Source organism: Zingiber officinale, chromosome 6B (assembly GCF_018446385.1).
Source record: "Zingiber officinale cultivar Zhangliang chromosome 6B, Zo_v1.1, whole genome shotgun sequence".
Classification (NCBI taxonomy): domain Eukaryota; kingdom Viridiplantae; phylum Streptophyta; class Magnoliopsida; order Zingiberales; family Zingiberaceae; genus Zingiber; species Zingiber officinale.
Genome location: NC_055996.1, coordinates 77,855,157 through 77,878,980, shown reverse-complemented (window position 1 = coordinate 77,878,980; position 23,824 = coordinate 77,855,157). Strand labels below are relative to the sequence as shown.

Sequence of the window (23,824 nt, the reverse complement as noted above, 5' to 3'; positions counted from 1 at the left end):
ATGCAAAATTCACGGTGTTTGAGGTGTTGGTGAATTTAAATGATATTGTTTTGAGGAATCAATATTATTTCAAATTCAAAATTTTTGACCAAATATTTGATAGACCAACTATTAATTTTATTCGTCATAAAGTAAGGTTGACGAGATAATAAAATTAATGTACAAAATCTCCTCTTTGATTTTGTATACGTCCACACTATCGTGGCATACAAAATTCACGGGGATTTTTAAGGAGTTGGTTTTGACCAAATATTTTTGTGATTCTTAAGATTTAAAAGGTTTGTCAATCCCCTAGTTGTTATACTATAGAATGACTTAGTAGTCCCAATTGTAGTGATCGGAAATAGTATTAGACATTTAGGAAGAATGTCCTCTTAGAACTAAGAACAATATAGGTGTATTTCATTCATTAGTTAATACATGATTAGTGGTGTTATCTGCTGGTACCTGGTATGTAGATACGGGAGCCACTGATCATGTCTGCAATTCATTGCAGAGATTCTAGGAAACCCGATAACTATATGAAGGGAAAATCACCGACCACATGGGCATTGCTACAAAAGTAGTAGTTGTTGTAGTGGGAGAAGTTTATTCTCTGATAGGAATAAAATATGAATTTTAAGAAATTGTCTTTACGAACCAAGTTTAGAAAGAACTAGTTTTCGATTTCGACCTATAGATCTTTTCACTAAGGTCCTTAAGGCAAGAGCTTTTGATGGACATGTTGAAGGGTTGGGAATCAGATGTATGACAGCATTTATGGCAGCATAGTCTTTTAGTATAAGTGGGAGATTGTTAGAGTGTATACTAAAAACCTAGCTTTTAGTATAAACATTTATCTAGAAATAAGAATCTCATTGGTCAAATGTCTACATTTATGATAAATGTAATTGTTCAATTAATTTATATTGTAGATAACATGGTGTGTGGTGTCACACACAGAAGATCATGTTATCGATTCTTTATAAATTATAAACAGTTGCTCACGACTAAGATGGAAAGGAACAAACCATTGGAATAGTCGTAGTGTAATTAGGTATTAGTTTATCTTAACTAATAAATTACACTAGTACACTCTAAGTGTATTGAGTAGGACCATTTTAGATAAGTTCTTTTTATACTGACTTGATAAAAGAACTAGACCTTAGTTATTATGGACGTGTGTGCTCTTAATCCTAATATAATAACAAGCACATATATTTGATATTTATTTTTTAATTTATTAATGGGTGAGATTTAGTTCGATAAATCAATAAGCCCAATAAGTTGGGAAATGATATCACTTATAGTGTGTGTTGTTGATTATAGAAGAAAACTGTGTCCTAGTGATCTAGGTTGATAATGTCCCCAAGAGGAGCTCATAAGGTTTGTCATGTTAAACCCTACAGGTGGACTTAGTCCGACATGACGATAAGGTTGAGTGGTACTACTCTTGGACTAAGATATTAATTAAGTGAGTTGTCAGTAACTCATTTAATTAGTGGACATTCAACATCTTAAACACAGGGAGACTAACACACTCATAATAAGAAGGAGCTCAAAATGTAATTTGGAATTGGTGTGGTAGTTCAATAATAATTCTTTAGTGGTATGAATTATTATTGATGAAGTTAAGTTATGTGTTCGGGGCGAACACGGGAAGCTTAATTTCATCGGGAGACCAAAACCAATTCCTCCTCTCGGTCCCTATTGTAGCCTCTTGTATATAGAGATTTATACCCACCACATATCCACCTTCTTACCCACTCTTTGGTGGCCGGCCAAGCTAGCTTGGAACCCAAGCTAGGGCCGGCCAAGACCTAAAGGTTGAGCCAAATTGGTGGCCGGCCAATGCTTGGAGTCCAAGCATGATGTGGCCGGCCACATCATATTATAAAGGATTTTATTTATAAATTTTTTTCTTATGTGGATTCCATGTTTTAAAAGAGAGTTTAAAATTTAAATCTTTCCTTTTAAAGCTTTCTACAAAGGATTAAGAACATATTTGAAATCTTTCCTTATTTGTAGATTGAAATGTAGATTTTAATTTTGAGAAAACTTTCCCTTTTTAACCATGTTCATGATTTAAAAGAGAGTTTAAAAATTAAATATTTTCTTTTATAAGTTTCTACAAAAGAGTAAGAAAAGATTTGATATCTTTCCTTATTTGTAGATTGAAAGAGATTTTAATTTTTAGAGAAAATTTGCCTTTTTTGAAATCATCCACATGTTTAAAAGAAATATTTTAATTTATAAAATTTCCTTTTTACAAACCACCATGAAGGGAAAATTATTTGAGAAATTTTTTATAAATTTCTGGAAACAAATTAGGAAGTTTTAATTCTTGTGTTAATTAAAACTCTCCTTGTTTTGGAGATTAAGGTGGCCGGCCAGTTTATGTGAGAAAAGGATTTTAATTTTAATTAATTAAATTTTACCTTTTCATGGCAAAAGAATTAAGGAAGTTTTTATTTAAATTTCCTTATTTGCCAAGACCAAGGATTATAAAAGAGAGGGTAGAGGTGTCTTCGTGGCTAACGACTCTATTCTATTTCTTCCCCTCTCTTCCTTGGTGTGGCCGGCCATCATCTCCTTCTCTTTTCTCTTCTCTCCACATTGTGGTCGAACCTCATCTCATCCTTGGAGTCCTTGTGGTGGCCGGATCTTGCTGGGAGAAGAAGGAGAGAAAAGGAGGCGATATTTCTAGCATCCCTTGGAACTTGGTGGTGGCCGAACCTCTTTATCTTTGGAGGAGCTTTTGGTGGCCGAAACTAGGAAGGAAGAAGAAGGGCTTGGGTGGTTCTCAGCTCAGTAGATCGTTGCCCACACAACGTCCGGGATAAGAAGAGGAATACGGTAGAAGATCAAGAGGTTATTTACTTACAAAGAAAGGTATAACTAGTAATTATTTTCCGTATCATACTAGTTTTCTTTGTATAGTTATTTTTGGAAATACCAAACACAAGAGGCATATGATTCTAGAGTTTTTGGATTTGTTTCAAATTTGTGTTTCTTTTGTTTTATTTTTCGAATTTGTGATTCGATTGTTCCTTTTGGTTAAACCTAGAGTTATTTAAGGAAATTAAATATTAGCTTTCCTTAAAAGGCTTTGTCTAGGCGGTGGTGGTTGCTCCCATATCCAAGAAGGCCATGTGCCTCGCCATGTAGTCCTGGAAGCCAATTTTGGAAATTAATATTTAATGGAATTAATAACATATGTGGATTTGGATCAATAGTGTTAAGTTTCGCTTGTGATCCAAATCTAAACCATTAAGAACAGATAAGTTAAATTTGAAATCAATGATGTTAAGTTCCGTCTGCGATTCCTAATTTAATTTTTAAAGAACACAATAGGTTATTTAAGGAAAGGTTCGACACTTGTACAAAATTTTTGTACAGTGGAACCGGTACGATTTTTCTAGGACTAACCAACAATACTTTTAGGAGATGACGTCATTGACATGTGGCATGATCTATGGGCGGATCGTACAACGGACAAATCGGAGGATGTGCCTACGATCAATTAGAGAGCGTGGCCATGACCAATTGGGGAATGTGTCCACAAACAATGGGAGAATGTGCCCATACCTCGAAAAATGTGCACGTCGCCCACCAGGGCATTATATAAAGGGGGGTCAGTACATCGACACAGGTACGCGTAATTCACTTTTTGTGCTTGTGTTACTGTTGTTCCATCTTCTTCTTTGTGTCGATGACTGACTTGAGCATCGTAAGGTCAATGCCGGGGACTCTTTCCCTGGCCCGACACTGACGTTTCTCATGCTTGCAGATCGGAGCGTGGTCTACATCCAGTCAACATAGCAGCCACATCCCCAACTTTTTGTCTCCACGATTTTCGAACAGGATCATATTGGCGTCGTCTATGGGAACGTAGCCTGAATCTGAAACATGAAGATGGAGGGCATTGGACGACTTGCCATAGTTACTTTAACAAAGGAGGAGCTGAATGTGCTGATACAAGCCTGAGCAGCAAAATAATGGAGCAACAACAACAACAGACGCTGACTAATCGCCATGTGCAGGAGCCCGTGGCCTTAGCAATAAGTCATCCAGCCGGATATGGAGACCGAGCAGATCATGTGTCTGTTCGGGGACATAATAAGAAGTCAGTCGACACATACGAAAACACGTCCCATGCGTCGATCCCCTTCCATCGAGCCCTATTCCATACTCCAGCAGAGGAGCTAGATCGATCAGATAAGGAACGAGGATCCTCCTCAAATGAAGCACCCGTTCAGGACGTACGTAAAGGGAAAACACCAAGGAATGATGATTCGCCCAAGTAGATCAATCAACAGTTTTCTCAGGAAATCTTGGACGACCCTTTGCCAAAGCACTACACCCCGTTGACGATCGCCGAGTATAACGGAATGACTGATCTGAATGACCACCTGGCCCAGTTTGATAACGCAGCCACACTTCATCAGTACACCGACTGGGTGAATGGTTGGATCTTCCTCACTACACTTTCCGGGTCAGCGCAGCGCTGGTTCAGACGAATGTCGATCGGCTCGGTTCATAGATTCAAAGACTTCCGAGCGGCATTCTTACACCACTTCGCCAGTAGTTGCCGCTACCAAAAGACAAGCGTCAATCTATTTTCTTTGAAAAAAAGGCTTAAGGAGGCACTGAAGGCATACATCAAGTGCTTCTACCAGGTGGCAACGGATATTTCATCGGTCTCTTCGAAAATATTGATGAACGTCTTCGCCCAGAGGCTCACTGAAGGAGAGTTCTTTAGCTCACTCATCCGGAGGCCATCGAAGGACTTCGACCATTTGCTCAGGAGGGCCAAGGAGTACATAAATGTGGAAGAGACTCAAGCAGGAAGAAGAAAGGAGGCACTGGTCGAACCCGCAGGAGCGCCTGAACAGTGACCACCTAGTAGCCATCAGTCACCCAAGGGACCCCGAGCGAGAGGTGCACAGCAACACCAAGAGCCCAAAACACAGGTCGTACAGCATGTGGTAGCCAATCGTCTAAAGGCGACGAAGGGAAAGGTATGGACGCTAATATTTTACTTGTTCCATCAGTCGCCAACACACAACACACAAGATTACTATGATCTGATGTCAATTTTGAGCCGAACGGCTCCTCGAGGATATCACCGTTGATCACCATCACCCGATCGACATAAGAGTCATTGATCAGCGGAGCTATGAGATAGCGATCGAGTGGCATTTGAGCGACATCATCATCAGCCTCAAAGGAGAAACAACACAAGTCCCACCTGAGCTTCTGCTGAGAGGATCGAGACCTCAGCTCGGGAGGAGGAGAACCAAAACAACACCACTCGGGGAGAGATTGGAATGATTGCAGGTGGGCCGACCAACTGTGACTCAAACCAGGTGAAGAAGTCGCATGCCTGGTGCCTAGAAATACACGCTATCGGATGCAGCAAGGAAAAAGTCGAGCGGCCTGAGATCAGTTTCGACCCCCGAGACCTAGAGGGAGTGGAGATCCCTCATGACGATGCCCTGATCATTCGAACGGTAATAGTTAATTATAATATTTACCAGACCTTTATTGATACAGGAAACTTACTGAATATTATATTCAAGAAGGCGTTTGACCAACTGCAAACTGACCAGAGCGAATTGCAACCAATCACGATTCCACTCTACGGGTTCACAGGCAATGAAGTATTGTCGATCGGCCAGATCCAGCTGGCCATATCGCTCGGAGAGGAGCTGTTCAAGAGGACAAGGACCACAAACTTCATTATGGTGGACACACCGTCCGCCTACAATGTTATATTGGGCCGACCTGCTCTTAACGAGTTTTGAGCGGTGGTGTCCACTTTCTACCAAAAGATCAAATTTTCTGTAGACACAAGGTGGGTGAAGTAAAAGGCGATCAGCTGGCCGCTCGGCGATCCTACGTCAAGATTGTCAAGTCCGATGCAAGAGTCGTGCGGAAGGCCCCTCGCTTAGAAGTGAACGCCATCAGGGAAGAACCTCCTATGCTGATTTACAAGGAAAAGAAGGAAGTTCAAATTCATCCCAGACGATCGAAGGCCACCACCTTCATCGCTACCGACCTGATAGAGGAGAAGAAGACAGAGCTGGTCACTTGCCTTAGGCAAAATCACGACATGTTCGTCTGGTCGACCCACGAGCTCCGGGCATCTCGCCAAGTGTAGCTCAGCTCGAGCTTTACGTTTGACCTGATGCTCGGCCTATGAAACAGAAGAAGAGGGACTTCAGTGTAGAGCAAAACTAGATCATCTGGGCGGAGATAAAAAAAACTATTTAATGTCGGTTACATCCGTAAAGTTCAGTTTTCTAGCTAGCTTGTCAACGTCATGTTGATCTTCAAGCTGAGCAATAAATGAATACATGTTGGTAGGAGAGAAAGCTATAAATGGATACAAGAGTGGGAGGAAAGAGAAAAGGAAAGGAAAGGGCAGAGTAAAAATAAAATAAAACATAAAAATTGGAAAAAAAAAAACAACATAGGAGTAAAATGCGAAAAAAGAATACGTCTTTTATCAATTTCGAATTTTAATTGCGCACAATTGTCGAAATATAAAATATATATGCAGATCAAAACTTGGTCTTTAGTCCCGCATTGCATAGTTTTGATGAGCCACTGCCCTTTATGTTATGGTTTGTGGCTGATATTCTCGCCGAGTTGAGTTGCGCCAGCTTATAACCCAAGCGGGGGCCTTGAGTGGTCGGAATGAATTCTCTGGATTTAATGGGGTTGGAATATCTGTGGATTGTTGTCCTGCCCATTCCAAGTTGATGGCGGACCGGAAGAATTGGGCGAAGGCCTGGTTTGACCGGTTCTTAAAGAGAAGGGAACTGGGCCAGGCTGGTTTCACAGAGCAGTCATTACCCATTCGCTTTCAACGGTGGAAGGACAACATGCCGGTGCACAATTGGCCATAATACCCTTAAAATCCGGTCCAATTCAAACCGATCATTTACCTATATCAATTTTTACCCAATAAAAAAATCAATTAATTGAAAATCTAATGTATTAAAATCAAATACATACAAATAAAATGCTAAACTATGATGAAGAAGGGTAACGGATAGAGTACTTTCTTCAAAGGAAAGGTGACTCTTTCACAAAGGAAGAGATCAAATTAAACTTCTTAATTATATTCTTGATAACATCAGTGAGAGTCGTGTCCTTGTAATCTATCGAGGCGCCATAGTGATAGAGGTTAACCGTAACAGGGTTTCATAGGGATCACCCTTGTTTGGTACTCAAAGATAGTCGCTTTAGCTTCCGATGAATGCATGTCAATGGACAATGAGTATAGGATAATATGAGACACATCAATACCACCACAATGAAACCGAACTACTAGGACTCTTCATTAACCGGGTTGATTTCTTCTCGTTGCTAGTTCTCGTTCCCCACTTTCTATTCTCTTTTCTTATATTACTTACAACTATCGATACTGTAGCTAATCTTAAGTGTGTCATTACTAGTGCTTACAACCAGTCCTTGTGAGTTCGACAATCTTTTATATTACTGACGACGAATCCGTGTACTTGCGAAATCGTAACAATTATCATGTCGGATTAAGTCCACCTGCAGGGTTTATATGATAATCCTTATGAGCTCCTCAAGGAGACATCATCAACCTAGATTACTAGGACATAGTTTCTTTTATAATCAGCAGCACACCATATAAATAATATTATTTTCTAACTTATCGAGTCTATTGATTTAACTGAATAAATCTCATCATTGATAAATTAAAGAAATAAATACTAAGTATATGTGTTTGTTATTATATCGGGATTAAGAGTACGCACATCCATAATAACAGAGATTTTGTTCTTTTATACAGTCAGTATAAAAAAAACAACCTCAAATGATCCTGCTCAATACACACATAGTGTACTAGTGTAATTTTATAGTCAAGATAAACTAATACCAAATTACACTACAACCATTTCAATAGTTTGTCCCAATCTATCGTGGTTGTGAGCTATTATTTATAATTTATAAGGAACTGATAACATTATTTTCTATGTGACACCACACACCATGTTATCTACAATATAAATTAAATGGACAACTGCATTTAACTAAACGCAGACATTTGACCAATGTGATTCTCATTTCAAGATAAATGTTCATTACAAAAAGCTTGGCTTTTAGTATACATCCTAACAGTGGTAACCCTAGGCGGAAAGTCTTGGCGGGCCAATTGGAAGCCTGGACGGGTCATGGAGTGGACGTTTAGTATGAAGACCTGAAGTCTCGGGCGTTGAGCAAAAGTCCAGTCGGTCTGGAGGACCGGTCTGGCAACAGGTAACTTCTCCTGAGAGGAGTAGGTGACGACGCGCTCCCCGATGAGGGGATAGTAGGCGTCGGTTCGACCTAGGGTTTCCAAAGAAAATTTGAAGTGAGAACCGGACAATATGTAGGCTGTCAAGTTATTGATTTATATATTATTTGTTATTTTATCTAGCTCTATTTTATAGGAAACTAATAGTTTTGCAGTGTTGGACTTAGCCTTGATCGGTCGATCAAACGTCTGGATCGGTCGACCGAACCTCAGTACAAAAGGATCAGAATTCTAGCTCTCGATGAAGTGTTGACTAAAGGTTCGGTCGACCAAACCTCTGAATCGGTCGACTAAACCTCTGGATCAATCGACCGAACCGAGGATAGACAGAGACTCAATCAAGTCAAGTTGATCAGATCGGATGAGGCGAAGATCATCAGTTGATCGGTCGACCTAACGGTGGGATCGAATCGACTCAACAAAGGCGCTATCCAGAGAGGCTGCATCTGGACAGAAGATCGGGAGGATTCAGTACGTTCGGTCGACCGATCCGGGCCGAGTCAAAACTTGATCTAGAGATCAGAGGATATGGATCAGGTTTGAAGAGGCTATAAAAAGGGATCTTGGCCAACACTTCAAGGACACCGAAAATCAGACTACTTGCGCTCCTGTGTGCTGCTCCAAAACGCTTTAACAATGCTCAACTATTGCTCCGACAATTGACGACTCCTTTACTCATCCTTGTATTGTCGGTATAATTTGTTTAGTTTTATACTTGTAATTACTTACCTGTAAGGAATTTCTGAGCTATTAGTTATTGCCCACCGAAAGCGATCAATGATCGTGAGTCTTAGAGTAGGAGTCATCACAGGCTCCGAACCAAGTAAAAGAAATCGTGTTAGCGATTGCTTTTGTGTCTTTCTTTATTCCGCTGCGTTCTTACTTTGTGTTTTCCGATAAATTAACGAATTAGCCATGAGTGCTATTCACCCCTGACCCTCTAGCACGTCATCGATCCTATATATCCCAGACTCTTGTACTACTTGATTGAGTTATAAGCGAACATGCTCTCGTGCCTGTCCTAGACTCTCTTGCCACTTGGCCAAGTTATAAGAGAGTCTGCTCTCGGGCCTGTCCGATACTCTTGTATCGCTCAGACTAGTTATAAGGAAGCCTTCTCTCGCACCTCACCCAGACTCTCATGCCTCTTAGTCGAATTATAAGTGAGCTTGCCCTTGCGCTTGTTCCAGACTCTTGTGCCGCTCGGGCAAGTTGTAAACGAGCCTTCTCTCATGTATGTCCTAGACTTTCATGCCACTCGGTCGAGTTATAAGCAAGCTTGCCCTCACGTCTATTCCAGACTCTCATACTGCTCGATCGAGTTACAAACGAGCCTACTCTCGCATCTATTCCAGACACTCGTGTCGTTCGATCAAATTATAAGCGAACTTGCCCCCACGCCTGTTCTGTACTCTCATGTCGGTCGATCGAGTTATAAGCGAGTCCGCTCTCATGTCTATTAGCTTGATCTCTCATTTGTCCCAGACTCTTGTTGTGCTCAGTCGAGTTATAAGCGAGCCTGCTCTCGTGCATATCCTAGACTCTCGTATTGCTTGACCAAGTTATAAATGAGCTTGTCCTAGAGACTATTCCAGACTCTCTTGCCGCTTGGCCGAGTTATAAGAGAGTCTATTCTTATGTTTGTCCCAGACTCTCGTGCTGCTCGGTTGAGTTATAAGTAAGCTTGCTCTCGAATCTATTATAGACTCTCATACCACTAGACCGAGTTATAAGTGAATTTGCCCTCATGCTTATTCCAGACTCTCGTGACGCTTGGAAGTTATAAGCAAATATACTCTCGCGCTTGTCTCAAACTCTTGTGCTATTCAACTGAGTTATAAGTGAGCTTGCTCTCGCACCTATCCCAGTTATAAGCAAATATACCGTTCGACCGAGTTATAAGTGAGTCTACTCTATCATCTGTCCCTGACTCTCGTGCCGCTCGACCAAGTTATAAGCAAGCTTGTCCTTCCGCATGTTCCAGACTCTTGTGCCACATGGCCGAGTTATAAGAGAGCTTGCGCTCATGTCTATCCCAGATTCTCGTGCCATTGGGCTGAGTTATAAGAGAGCTTGCCCTCGCACTTGGTCCAGACTCTCGTGCTGCACGACTGAGTTATAAGAGAGCCTGCTTTCCTGTCTATCCCAAACTCTTGTGCCACTCGACAGAGTTATAAGCGAGCTTGCCCCCGCCCCTATTCTAGACTCTTGTGTCGCTCGACCAAGTTAACAGTAAGCTTGCTCTCGCGTCTGTTCAAGACTCTTGTGTCGCTCGGTGGAGTTATAAGCGAGCCTGCTCTTGTGCCCAAGTTCTAGACTCTCATGCCGCTCGACCGAGTTATAAGTGAGCATGCCCTATCGCCCAAGTTCCAGACTCTTGTGCCGCTCAACCAAATTATAAGCGAGTTTGCTCTCGCACCTATCCAACTCTCGTGTTGTTCGACCAAGTTATAAGTGAGCATTCTCTCGTACCTATCCTAGACTCTCGTGTTGCTCGGTCGAGTTATAAGTGATCTTTCCCTCATGCCTATTCCAGAGTCTCATGTCGCTCGACCAAGTTATAAGTGAGTCTGCTCTCACATCTATCCCGGACTCTAATGTCGCTCAGTCAAATTATAAGCGAGCTTACTCTCGTGTTTATCCCAGACTCTAGTGCTGCTCAGCCGACTTATAAGCGAGCCTACTCTCGTGTCTATCCCAAACTCTAGTGTCGTTCGGCTAAGTTATAAATGAGTCTGCTCTCATGCCTATACTAGACTCTCATGCCACTCGGTCGAGTTATAAGCTAGCCTATTCTCGTGCCTATCCTAGACTCTCGTGCCGCTTAGCTGAGTTATAAGGAAGTCTGCTCTTGTACCTATCCAAAACTCTCGTCCTGCTTGGCTGAGTTTTAAGCGAGCTTGCCCTTGCACTGGTTCTAGACTCTCGTGCGGCTCAGTCGAGTTATAAGCGAGCTTGCTCTTGTGTATGTCCCATACTCTCGTGTTGCTCGACTGAGTTACAAGTGGGCTTGCCCTCGCGCCTGTTCTAGACTCTTGTGTCACTCGGCCTAGTTATAAGCGAGCCTACTCTCACATTTATCCCAGACATTCGTGTCATTCGATCGAGTTATAAGAGAGCTTACCCTCGCGCCTGTTCCAGAGTCTCATGTCACTCAGCCGAGTTGTAAGCGAGCCTACTCTCACGCCTGCCCCTGACTCTCATGCTACTTGGCCTAGTTATAGGTGAGTTTGCTCTCGCATTTGTCCAAGACTCTCTTATTGCTTGAGCGAGTTATAAGCAAGCTTGTCTTCGCGTCCAAGTTCCAAATTCTCGTGTCACTCAACTAAGTTAAAAGTGAGTCTGCTCTCGTGCATGTCCCAAACTCTCGTGCTGCTCAATAGAGTTATAAGTGAGTTTGCTCTCACGCTTGTCCTAGACTCTCGTGTCGCTCGACCGAGTTATCAGCTAGCTTTCCCTTGCATCTATTCTAGACATGCCACTTAACCGAGTTATAAGTGAGCTTGCTCTTGCGTCTATCCTAGACTCTCGTGCCCTCGGCAAAGTTATAAGCAAGTATGCTCTCGCGTCTATCCTAGACTCTCGTGCCGCTTGGCAGAGTTATAAGAAAGTATGCTCTCGCATCTATCCAAGACTTTCCAGTCGCTCGATCGAGTTATAAGAGAATTTACCCTTGTGCCTATTTTAGACTCTCGTGTCACTCAATGAAGTTATAAGAGAGTCTGCTTTTACACCTATCCCAAACTCTCATGTTGCTCGGCTGAGTTATAAGCAAGTCTGCTCTCACGCCTATTCCAGACTCTCATGCCGCTTGACTGAGTTATAAGCGAGCTTGCTCTCGCGTCTTTCCCAGACTCTTGTGCAGCTCGATCGAGTTATAAGAGAGCTTGCCCTTGCGCTTGTTCCAGACTCTTGTGCCGCTCGACTGAGTTATAACTGAGGCTTCTTTCATGTATATCTCAGACTCGTGCCATTCGACCGAGTTATAAGCGAGCTTGCCCTCGCGTCTGTTCCAGACTCTTGTGCCGCTCGGCCAAGTTATAATCGAGCGAACTCTCGCATCTGTCCTAGACTCTCATGCCATTCGACCGAGTTATAAGTGGGCTTGTCCTCACGCTTGTTCTAAACTCTCATGTCACCGGCCAAGTTATAAGCAAATTTGCTCTCGTATCTGGTACAAACTCTCGTGCTGCTTGGCCGAGTTATTGTAGGATCGATACGTGCTAGAGGGGGGTGAATAGCACTAGTGACTTTTTCACTCGTTTTGGAAAACACAGAATAACGCAGCTGAATAAAGAACAAGTGAAACAAAGCTAACACCTTTGGTTTTACTTGGTTCAGAGCTTATGATGACTCCTACTCCAAGATCCATGATCGTTGATCACTTACGTTTGGCAATCCACTATCAGTTCGTAAATTCTTTACAAAGAAGAGTACAGAAGATTAAGTATTAACGACAAGGTTTACCGATAATAAAGAATAGCAGTAGATCATCAATTGTTGGAGCAGTGTAGAAGAAAGCAGCAGTTGTTCTTTCTTGATCTTAGAATGTCTTGTATTGAAGCTATTGGTTGACCCTCCTTTTATAACTAACTCAGACTTGATCCAGATCCACTGATCTCGGGATCAGGTTTGACTCGTCGCTGATCGGTCGATCGATCCCACCATTCGGTCGACCGATCCTGCCTGAATCGGTCCATCTTCCCATCCAGATTTAGCTTTGGATGAGTCTTAGTTCGGTCAATCGATCTTGTTGTTCGGTCGACCGATCCCGCTATCCTTGCTGGCTTATCTGATCTGATCAGATCAATCTGGCTTGATCTTGGTCACTGCATATTCATTGTTTGGTCGACTGAACCCCAGGTTCAGTCGACCGATCCTTCGATCAAACTTTATTAGCTAGTTGGAAATATACTCTGCTTGCTTGGAGGTTCGATTGACCGATCCCCGATTTGGTTGATCGATCATGGCCAAAACCTCAACATGTAAAATGTTAATTTCCCTGCAAAACAGAGTTAAACAAATAACAAATAATAGTAAAAATATATATAACTTTTAACAGCCTTTGGACTGTCCGGTTCTGACTTTCGGATTTCCTTCAAAAATCTTAGGTTGAACCGAAGCCTACTATTCTCTCTTCGGGGAACGCGTCTTTACCTACTCCTCTCAAGAGAGTTACCTTTTGCCAGACTGATCCTCTAGACCGACTAGACTTTTGTTCAGTGCTCAATACTTCAGGTCTTAATGTTGGACATTCGTTCCATGACCCGTCCAAACTTTCACCTGATCCGCAACCACCAGGATTTTCACTTAGAGTTCCCGATTCTTGAATTTTGCCCAAAGTGCTCGACTAGCCAAGACTTCACCCAATCCCCTAGACCAGGACTTCGCTTGCCTAGGGTTACCACCCCTAGGACCTAGGGTTACCTTCCCCTAGGGTTTTCCATAACTTAGGGTTACCACCCCCTAGAACCTAGGGTTATCTCCCCCTAGGGTTTTCGACCTGCCTAGTATCTACTAAGACTTTTACCTAAAAACACTTAGGACTTTCCTGCAAGCTCAATCACACTTGTTAGATAACAAGACAACTTAACTTTGGACCCTTTGTCATAATCAAAACTTAGATTCGATCGTCTGGTGCTCCTTGTACCAACAGTTATAAGTGAGTTTGCCCTCACGCCCAAGTTCCAGACTCTCGTGCTGCTTGACTGAGTTATAAGCGAGTCTACTCTTGTGCTAGTCCAACTCTCATGCTATTCATCCAAGTTATAAGTGAACCCGCTCTCATGCCTATTCCAGACTCTCATGCCACTCGACCAATTTATAAGGGAGCTTGCCCTCGCGCTTGTCCCAGACTCTCATGCTGCTCGACCAAGTTATAAGTGAGCTTGACCTCATGCCTATTCTAGACTCTCATAGCACTCGACTGAGTTATAAGCGGGCATGCTCTCGAATCTGTCTCAAATACTTGTGCCATTAGGCTGAGTTATAAGCGAGCCTACTCTCGCATCTATCCCAGACTATCATGTCGCTCGACCTAGTTATAAGTGAGCTTGCCTTCGTGCCTGTCCTAGACTCTCGTGTTACTCGACTGAGTTATAAGCTAGCTTGTCCTCGCGCTTCTTCCAGACTCTTGTGTCGCTTGGCCGAGTCATAAGCAAGTCTGCTCTCATGTCTGTCCCATACTCTTATGCTTCTCGGTCGAGTTATAAGTGAGCTTGCCCTTGCACCCAAGTTCTAGACTCACATGCCACTCTACTGAGTCATAAGTGAGTCTGTCCTCTAGCCTGTCCTAGACTCTCATGTTATACAGCGGAGTTATAAGTGAGTCTGCCCTCACGCCTGTTCCAGACTCTCGTGCCGACTAGTTAAGTTATAAACGGACCTGCTCTTGTGCCTATCCTAGGCTCTCATGCCGACCGGCCAAGTTATAAGTGAGTTTGCTCTCGCACCTGTCCCAGGATCTCATGTCAACCGGTCAAGTTATAAGTGAGTCTGCTCTCGCGCCTATCCTAAACTCTTATGTCATTCGACCAAATTATAAGCGAGTATGCTCTAGTGCCTATGCTCCAGATGTAAGTAGCCATGGTAGTTTTGGTGTAATCAACCAAGTCAAGTTAGGTATTGTTGTGTTTGATCCTTGTATTTATGTGTGCAGGAACTTAGGAGCACAAGAAGTTAAGTGAAAGACGCATCTAGCGAGAAGGATGACTTGAGAAAGAGTCGACGACCTCAATGTGTTTGAGGGACGAGGTGCTACGGAAGAGTACGCTGTCAAAGAAAGCGCAAGGCATTTCCTAGGGATGAGAAGCCAGAGCAAAAGATTGCTCGAGGAGAATACCAGAGTTGGGTTCAGGTGAGCTCAACTCACATCACCCAATGAAGATCAACTAAGGAGCTGATCTGCTGCAAGGAAGATACCTTCAATGGCTTGGAAGGCGCCTTCCATGAATAGTATCAAAGACACCTTCTAGCCTATTGAAGGTGCTTTCGGATGATCGTTGGCTAAGATAAAGTTTTATCTTCGGTGATAAAACTTGTTTGATTGAATGTGCCTTGAACCCAATTGAAGGCGCCTTCCAACTTCGGATAGAGTTTTCCAAGGGTTATAAAATGACCCCTAGAGCTAGAAAATATACAACAACTTGAGTATTAACTTTTCTAGTCATTTCTGAGTTGTCAACGTGTGTAAATTAAAGACTTCTTCGCCTTAAACAAAGGAGTTCTTTAATGAGCTTTTCAACACCTTGGATTAATAATCACCTAGGTTGTAACAAAGTAAAACTCTGGCCTTTTATCTACTCTTTAAGTTTTTATTTCTTTTATGTTAATTATTTTTGCTTAATTTTAATTATATAATCTAATCAAGTCAAAGATCAAGAAAGGGTTGAATTTTTTTTAGGCAATTCACCTCCTCTTATCGGTTGCATCGGGACCAACACCAGACTCTCATGTTGTTCGACTGAGTTATAACCGAGCATGCTCTCACGCTTGTTCTCAACTCTTACCACAACTATGAACTATTCGAATTGGCAAGGCTCCTAGCATAAAAATCGAACAACAAAAATAGGACCGAGCATCCAAGCTAATGATACTAAAAAAATACAAGTGTCCAGTCAGTTGAGCTTATAGCCTCCTTCAACTAAATTTGAAGGGGAAGCTAGTGATACAACGACGAGTAAGGTGGGACCCCGAAGTTGGGTTCAATATCAAGAAAGTCTGTTGATGTGGCAGTCAAAGTCAAGACGGGGAGTTTAGTGTTCCCATCGAGTGCTCTGGCCTATCGGATCAAAAGGGTGATCGGACATGCTAGGCACATTGCTTAGATGGACCAAACTTTACATGTAAGTATAGCAGTCGAGCGTAAAATGAACCCCTGACATAAAGTCCAACTGAATATATTGTCTGAGCGGATTCTAAATCCCTAACATAAATCTAGTCGGCCCAAAGACCGGTCATAACTTAGGGGCTCAATTCCCAACTTCTCCAAACATAAGGCTCTCAATTTACATCTGACTAGCCCCAGCGTCCGTCAAACTTACGAGGCTCAGCTCCCACTCATGGGCATGACCCTCGGCTCACATCCGCTTGGCCCCAAAGTTGGTCGGATAACCAGGGCCTAGTTCCCCCCACATGAGCATGACTCCTAGTCTATAGCTAGTAAACCTAGAGGAGGTCAGACTCATTCTAGGAGACAACATTATCAGAGAATCATATCAACCTATCAGAGAATATACCATTACTCTAACATATGCATGCAATAGAGTTCCTCCGCCAATAGAAAGGTTGTCGTACATACTCCACCATCTGACATACTCTTACACCAGATATTCTCTGTCGCCTCATTAATATGGAGGTTATGAGAGGCAGTATAAAAGAGGGGGCCTATCCATTGGCGAGGTATGCACCTGAATAGGTACACATCCACACACTCACACGTTTACATTGTTGTTCTACTGTTCATCGTCTTCTTCATTTTTGCTCGGCTCTTATTCTAACTTGAGCGTCGACGAGCCTACGCTAAGGACCCTTTCCTTGATTCTCACTCAAACACTTTTGTTGCCTCTATCTGTGGTATGCGCAGGTCTGCAGCTCTTAGCTCTAGGATCACTTAGCGTCATTTCTTCTAGTTCAGAATCTTCTCCCAGTCAACATATAAGCTACCTCGACGACCCTCTAGCTAGCACAACATATCTTCCGCTTTCAGACAAGATCAGATGATTATGCTAGATATCTTTCATAATCCATCTCCAAGTTATATGAAAGAAGATAAATTATGGGGTTAATTTATAATTAACTATTAAGTGACTAGAAGGTGGACGAGATTCAATTCTGATTAATGATAGTTAAGAAGATAACATATAATTTAATTCCAAAATCCAGAATTCTATCTAATTCACCAATATTATTCAACATTTTCTTGGGATGGAAATTTAAGGATAGAGAAAATATTATTTATTTATTTTACCCTTAAAAAATTCAATTAATTGAAAAATAGTATGCAAAATAAGATGCTAAACTCTGAAATAACTTTTTTTTTAAAATTAAATTTGATTGTTCGATTGATTTTTTTTTTTGTAATTAGGATTGGAAATTAAATTCGACAACTAAATTCAAGTCTCAATTGAAGGGCCATCAATTAAGATTACAGAGAACTCCTACAAAGCAAAAGTGAAGCCCCAAAGCAAATAAAAGTTTCCAACACTTCCTTAAAGGCTTTTAGCTACCTCTCTTTAACACAGCATCTACGCCCAACAGCATCAACATCCAAAGAAGAATCCCTAACAAAAAGGCTTTGTTAAAAGGAAAAATAATATTAATTTACGAGAATATAATGTGGAAAGAAGTCTACGTAATAATTGTACAAAAAAGAGGAAAATAATATTAGAAAGTGTTTTATACACATTTTCTCTCATGAAATAAATGATTAATTATCAATCAAACAATAATACTTCGAACTTACATTTATAATTATATTTTTACGAGAATTGAACGGAATTAAAATAAGAAAAATCAATTACTTATCAAAGTTGCAATTAAAAAAACTTTTTAAATATGTAATTTTAGAAATATGATTAATTACCACGAGAAGATGCGATGGTCCACGTGGGATGGTTCGTCGCCGTCGCCGTCGAAGTGGACCAGAAATTCTTGAGCTCGTCGGCGCTGAGGCCGTAGCAGTCTGTGCTGGTGTTGAGGCCGCTGTCGCAGACGCAGACGAAGTAGTCCTTGGGCGGCGCGTAGCCACAGGCGCCGCCGCTCCCCTCGCAGGCCGAGCACGCCTCCGCCGTCACGACGTCCTCCGCCACGGACGTCCCTGCCTCTCCGTACTGCAGCACTACGCCGTACTCCCACGTGCTAGCGTCCGTCTGCGACCACGACCCCGTCGACTTTACCGACGCGTAGCTGCTGCACCCCAGCCTCTGCTTTTTATTTGATTAGAGTTTGTTTCTGATCAGAATCGATACGTAAAAGCAGGGGTAACTGCTTTGCCAATTTTAACATATCCACCTGGATGTCGAGATCGCCCTTGGGGCCGAGGCCGGCCGGCGAGTAGACGCAGCAAGTGTTAGTGGGCGCGTAGAGCGGGAGGCCGATAGCGGCTACGGCTGGGCAGGCCAGCAGGGAGCTGCAGAGTCGCGGCCCTGCGGCGGGGTCGCACAAGGGCGGACCGACCGCCAGCGGGGAAGCGCAGGCGAGGAGGACGAAGACGGAGGCAGCGGGCGCGATCTGGAAGGGGGCGGACCAGTCGAGTCCGAAGGCGGGGCTGCCGGCCGGGTGCATGGTGGCGCAGGTGGACATCAGGGGCGGCACGACGGTGACGGTGGAGGCGGAGTAAGAAATGGAGGTGATGGGATACTTGCCTACGTGGGTGTTGAGGGTGAGCTGTCGGTTGCTATCGGAATCACCGTCGCAGGTAACGGCCGGGAAGAAGTTGGGAGCGCCGCAGCCGAAGCCGGTGCCGAAGGGGTAGCGGACGTCGAGCGAGCCGCACTTTGTGGAGCATGCGGATGAGGAATCGGAGCGAGGGAGGAAGATGAGGTGCAGGAGGAGGAGGAGGAGGAGGAGAGGAGGGCGGCGGTTCATGTTGCCGTGGCAGTGGCAGTGGGAATTGGATTCGAGAGGAAGGAGAAGGAGACTTGAGTGGAATTCTTCAGGACCACTTCTGGATTCGGCCCAATTAATCAATCGGCCCATTTATATAATGGGCTTCAGGAATTCATTTATAAGGGAAATGAATAAGGGGAAATATAATTATAACTTAACGCTTTAAATGGTATTAAAATTTACTTTATTAAATTCTCATTGGATAAATTTATAGCAATTAATTATCGCAACCAACCAGACGAAAGAGAGGCCAAAATTCCCCCCAACAATTAAAGAACTATATCGACAATGAGGTGAAAGATTAAAATAAAAATAAAAAAATAAAATCCAATAACGTGCCAAACAGAACAGTGAGTTTGAGATGAAATTTCACGTGCTGTGCGAGTGAAAGCAGCATCCCCTGTGTCTTATCTCTAATTCTATCCTTGTATAAAAAAAAATGTGGTTCAATGAAGTAGGGTTTCATATGTAGAGAAGATGGTGCATGAGTGAGAGACCCCACTCTTGCTTGCCTTCCACACCATGGAACATGGCTTGCCCATTGCCATGCGCCTAAAGGTCAATAGATATTTATCAACCTTGCCACTCCAAATCAAGCTCAAAATGATGACTTATGGAAGGCATCGGCTAACGGATAGCGATTGGTGACAAATTCATGTTGAACAACGAGTTATACTAAACATTGTAGGATGAATGATCTCGCTAGGATTTAACAACTATCCTAAACCCTATGTCACTGTCTCCCTCTAGCTTGTCACCACTTAGTACAAACGGTCGACCTCATGCCGTTTACTTTTTTATTGATGGCACTGTTTACATTAGGAACGCTATGCCCCGATCCCTCTCAACTTTCAAGTTTTACTCTCCTCTCAATTGACACTTCAACATCTAGTACTCCGACAAATCCTTCGAAAATCACACAGGCACACACAATCTTAGCGCGATAAGGATGGATGAATCCTTCAAAATGTCTCTCTAGGATGATAATGAGAGTGAAGAACAGAAAGTGATTGGCAACTTTGCCTCCTTGTCTTCCTGACTGGCCACTCTAGTAAACGAAGGAAGAAGTATGAAACCATGCCAGCATCCACTCAATTCAGTAGAATAAGTTCAGAGACAGAGACAGAACTGGTAGATATCTCTGCGACCGTGCTTAGAGTTAGGTCAGGATTGGTCAGGAGTTGAGAGCGAATGACGTGTTATCATCAAGAAATTTTCTAAATTTCCAAATCAGAAAAATAAAATGAAAACACAACGAAGATTGGCTGTTCCAGTTCGTCTACGTCCAAAACAAGAACAAGAGTTTGCACAAAGAAACAAAGCAGCAGCAGCATTAGCAGATGCAGCAGTAGATGTTTCAGGGCAAGAAATATATATAAAAGGACGAAATTTTTTTTAAAAAAAACAATTCAATTGAAAGCAAAATGCAGTCCATCACAAGATGCCTGATTGCCTGTTCCTAACTTGGTATGAGGTTGGAAAATATTACAAGCGATGAAGGCACAAAAACTCTTTCTGCTAAAATCTAACTCACTGCAGTTTGTTCTTCCTGAGGATCTTTCTCGCTGCTGTTTGTTTCAGTGAGAGCTCACACGAAAATAATGGAAAGTTTCCCTTAATTATGGCCTAAAAATGAAAAGAAGAAGTAGAGGCGAGCGACAGGAGACAGAGCACCTAAAAAGAGTCAGCTACCTAAAAAGAGGCGCGCAATCGAATCCACTACAGAGAGACCGCTGTCGAAATGGAGGTCAGACGTGCACGACGGCGAGTGGAATGGAGAGGGACCGACGGGCTTTAGAAAGAGGCAACTGGGGGCGCGGCGACGGTGAGGAGCTCGGCTTCCTTCTTACGGCGCATCTCGAGGACCTTGCGGTGGCTGTTGGAGTGCATCTGGTTCACGAAGGTGGGGCTGCAGGCGGGGCGGTACTCTGGGAGGAGGCGGCCGGACTTGAACCGGACGCCGCAGGCGTTGCAGAGGGTCTTGGCGCCGAGCGGGCCGGCGCGCCACTGGGGCGTTTTCTGGACGCCACAGTGGCTGCAGCGCCGCTCGCCGGAGGGGCCGGAGGAGGATGGCAGGGATTTGGGCTTCCGACCGCGCTTCTTCGGTTTGTGCTTCTTCGTTGGCAGCGGCAGGGACGGCGGCGGCAAGGGGTGGTCGTAAAGGAGGAAACTTTCCTCGGTGGCGCCGGCGGAGGGGCCATATATGAGGCACGGGGGAGAGGAGGACGTCGATGAGCACGAGGAGGCGGACGAGGATGAGTCGGCGAAGGGGAGCGGGCCGGACATGGACCAGGCGGCGATGACGCCACGGGAGCGATTGCTCCGCTTGGCCTTCACGGGAACCATGGCCTCGGTGGAGAAGGCACAGACGGTGGGTCCTAAAGAGGGACGGAAGCTTTCCCGCTGCGACACAAAGGCGCCGGCTTGGCGGTTCTCCTTCAGGACGTCTCCCTGAGGCAGACAAAGCGGTGGAACGCCGGAGCTCGGCAGCGGAATCTCCGAGATGGAGTCGTCCATGATCATGGACATCCATTCCAGTTCTTCAACAGCATCACGACCCTAAACACAGAAAACAAACCAAAATTACACCCCAAAATCCATCAAAAACCACTGGTTCAAGCATAAAAATTGCAACTTTGCCTTCTTTTCTCCACAAGTAACTCACAGGGAGACACATGTCTGAAAGCGACGGCGCCGGCAACGGCGCCTGGAGCTCGACGGTGAGGCCAGAAGACGAGGAAGAAGGCGAGGAATCCGAGCCAGATTTCTTCGTTTCCCTCCCCATCGTTTCAGCTTCGGTTTTCAATTCCCTTCCTGCTTCCTCCACCTCCGCCTCTTCCGCCTCGTTCTCCGCGAACTCACCAAGGTTCAGCAGATCGTCAACGGAGAACCCCTCGCCGGAAAGGTTCCACCTTTCCACAACCCAACTCGTCTCCTCGGCCAACAACTGCTGCTGCTGCTGCTGCTGTCCTGTCTGCGAACTCTCCAGCCTCAAACTCCCCTTCAGCGCTTCCATGGAGTTTCCTTCCTCAACCTGCAAGCAACACAGAATAAGCCGAGAAAACGAAGAAAGTTTCCACCCAAACGTGCGATTCTAAACCCCGTCCAGCCGCGTACCTGAGAACACTAAAACACAACCAAGATTGGAAGATGCTCGAACCGAAAAGGGAGAACCAGAGGAGGCGTAGAAGAAGGGTTGCAGAGGAGAGAGGCAGGTGCAGAAGGGGAAGAAAAAGGAGAAGAGCGTTCGGATCATTGAATGGCTTTCTTAACAAATCCTCTGTCTCTTCCCCCCAAGAACCCCATTCATTCTTCCACCCTTTCCTCTGTTTTTTCCCCACCTTTAAATTAGTTCCTTCTCCCCATTTCTCAAAAACAATTTCTCATTTTCTAAAAAAATATGGTAAAATAAAGGAAGGATTAAATAGATTTACTATTTTATTATTTAATTTTTATTTTTTACCTTCTAAATTTCGAGTGACGATAAATCAGGTGCAACACCATATCCGGTGCGATGCACTCCCCATGGTCCATATCTTTTGAGTGACACACCGACGCATTGCCTTTTTCCCACTCAGGGAAATGAATTTGTTTTATTTTCATGTTTAACCAAATTTTACGTATTTTTAGGAAGAAAACCCCTTCTCTTTTTCATATTTGCACGCTGCAGATTCCTAACTCGAAATTACAATTCTCTCCTTCCTCACGCGTCGTAATTACTGAAGCTGGAGAAGAAGTGGTAAATAATTAAAAATGAAAAGGAACGAGGCCAGCTTTTGTATTATCATATCGTCTGCCACGTTGGTCTCTCTCTTTTGGACTCCGGTAATTAACTCAACTCGCTAGGGGTGGAATAGGAATTTGGGTTGGAAATTTTGATTTTCGAAATTTATTGTATTTTATTTTTCTTTCACGCGCTTTCGCAGCGACGAGTTTGGATTCCACGTGACCCGGGTGAATTGACGGTAATGCCCCTAAGTGAGTTGGCGCTTGCGGACGAGGATTCGTTCCGTAGATGACAAGCGAGGAGTGGTCCAGCGCACCTCGGTGCGGTCGCCGGACCGTGGCGCTTTTGGGGAGGACAGAAACGTCATTTGAAACTTTCGTAAGGGTAAATATGGCAGACAGCACAAGTGGTTAGGAGTCAAACCAAAACGAAAGAAATTTTTTGATTTTCCCCCTAAATTTTAATTTTTCTCGGTAAAACTCTCACATCGGCAAGATAAGTTCAAATAAAAATGGAAACAAGGTAATTAAAAAAATATGACTCTAATTTTGATTTGGTCATGTCGTTTCAAACTGTAAATTAAAAATAAATATAAATTAATTGAAAATAATCAATGATTAATTTTGAGGAAGGCAGCGGCAGTCAGGCACGCACAAGCGGTGCGCACTTGGGGTGGGCAACGTAAGAGATTCGTCTAAATTAATTTGTTTTAATTTAATCTATAATTTTGGAAAAAAAAAATCCTAAAATATAATAATGAAATGACAGATATTTCACTTGCACCATCTTCATTCTTTTTTGTTAAAAGACAAAAATTTGAAAGAATGAGGACTAGTTTACTGATTTCGAAAGCCTGAGGATTATTTCAGAAGAAAAAAATTCAAGAAAAGGCCTGACTTGGGGCGAGTCGGCCTCTGATTGGCTGGTGGACATCGGGCCCGAAGAAAAAGTCCGAGGTCAAAGGGTTCGAAATTTGAAAGATGGGAGCGGCGTGGGGTCCAACTCCTCGCCTTGGATTCTTATCTGTTATCCTCAATTCCTAATCCTTATAAAAACTACTCTACATAAAGTACCACCGCCAAAATATAAAGGAAAATTGTAAAATTACATGAAACGTCAATTTATTTGGATTTCATCCAACAAATTGACATAAAATTTAATTCGCCGCTCGTACT

General features: G+C 43.4%; 2 protein-coding genes across 3 annotated transcripts; both read right to left on the bottom strand.

The window, feature by feature from the left end:
• Positions 1-17,419: 17,419 nt before the first annotated feature.
• On the bottom strand, positions 17,420-18,947 carry LOC121990327. 2 transcript variants are annotated; one of them, XM_042544480.1, is made up of 3 exons: positions 18,326-18,947; positions 17,898-18,237; positions 17,420-17,607 (listed from the first exon to the last, which is right to left on the bottom strand). In XM_042544480.1, exons 1-3 carry the CDS (start codon positions 18,899-18,901, stop codon positions 17,534-17,536), a joined length of 990 nt encoding a protein of 329 aa, XP_042400414.1. In that variant the 5' UTR covers positions 18,902-18,947; the 3' UTR covers positions 17,420-17,533. The 2 variants fall into 2 exon arrangements, with proteins under 2 accessions (XP_042400414.1, XP_042400415.1); XM_042544481.1 differs by having other exon boundaries at positions 17,420-17,595.
• Positions 18,948-20,335: 1,388 nt separating this feature from the next.
• On the bottom strand, positions 20,336-22,270 carry LOC121992780 (GATA transcription factor 5-like). Its single transcript, XM_042547341.1, has 3 exons — positions 22,040-22,270; positions 21,588-21,956; positions 20,336-21,481 (listed from the first exon to the last, which is right to left on the bottom strand). Exons 2-3 carry the CDS (start codon positions 21,936-21,938, stop codon positions 20,717-20,719), a joined length of 1,116 nt encoding a protein of 371 aa, XP_042403275.1. The 5' UTR covers positions 21,939-21,956; positions 22,040-22,270; the 3' UTR covers positions 20,336-20,716.
• Between the last annotated feature and the right edge of the window lie 1,554 nt (positions 22,271-23,824).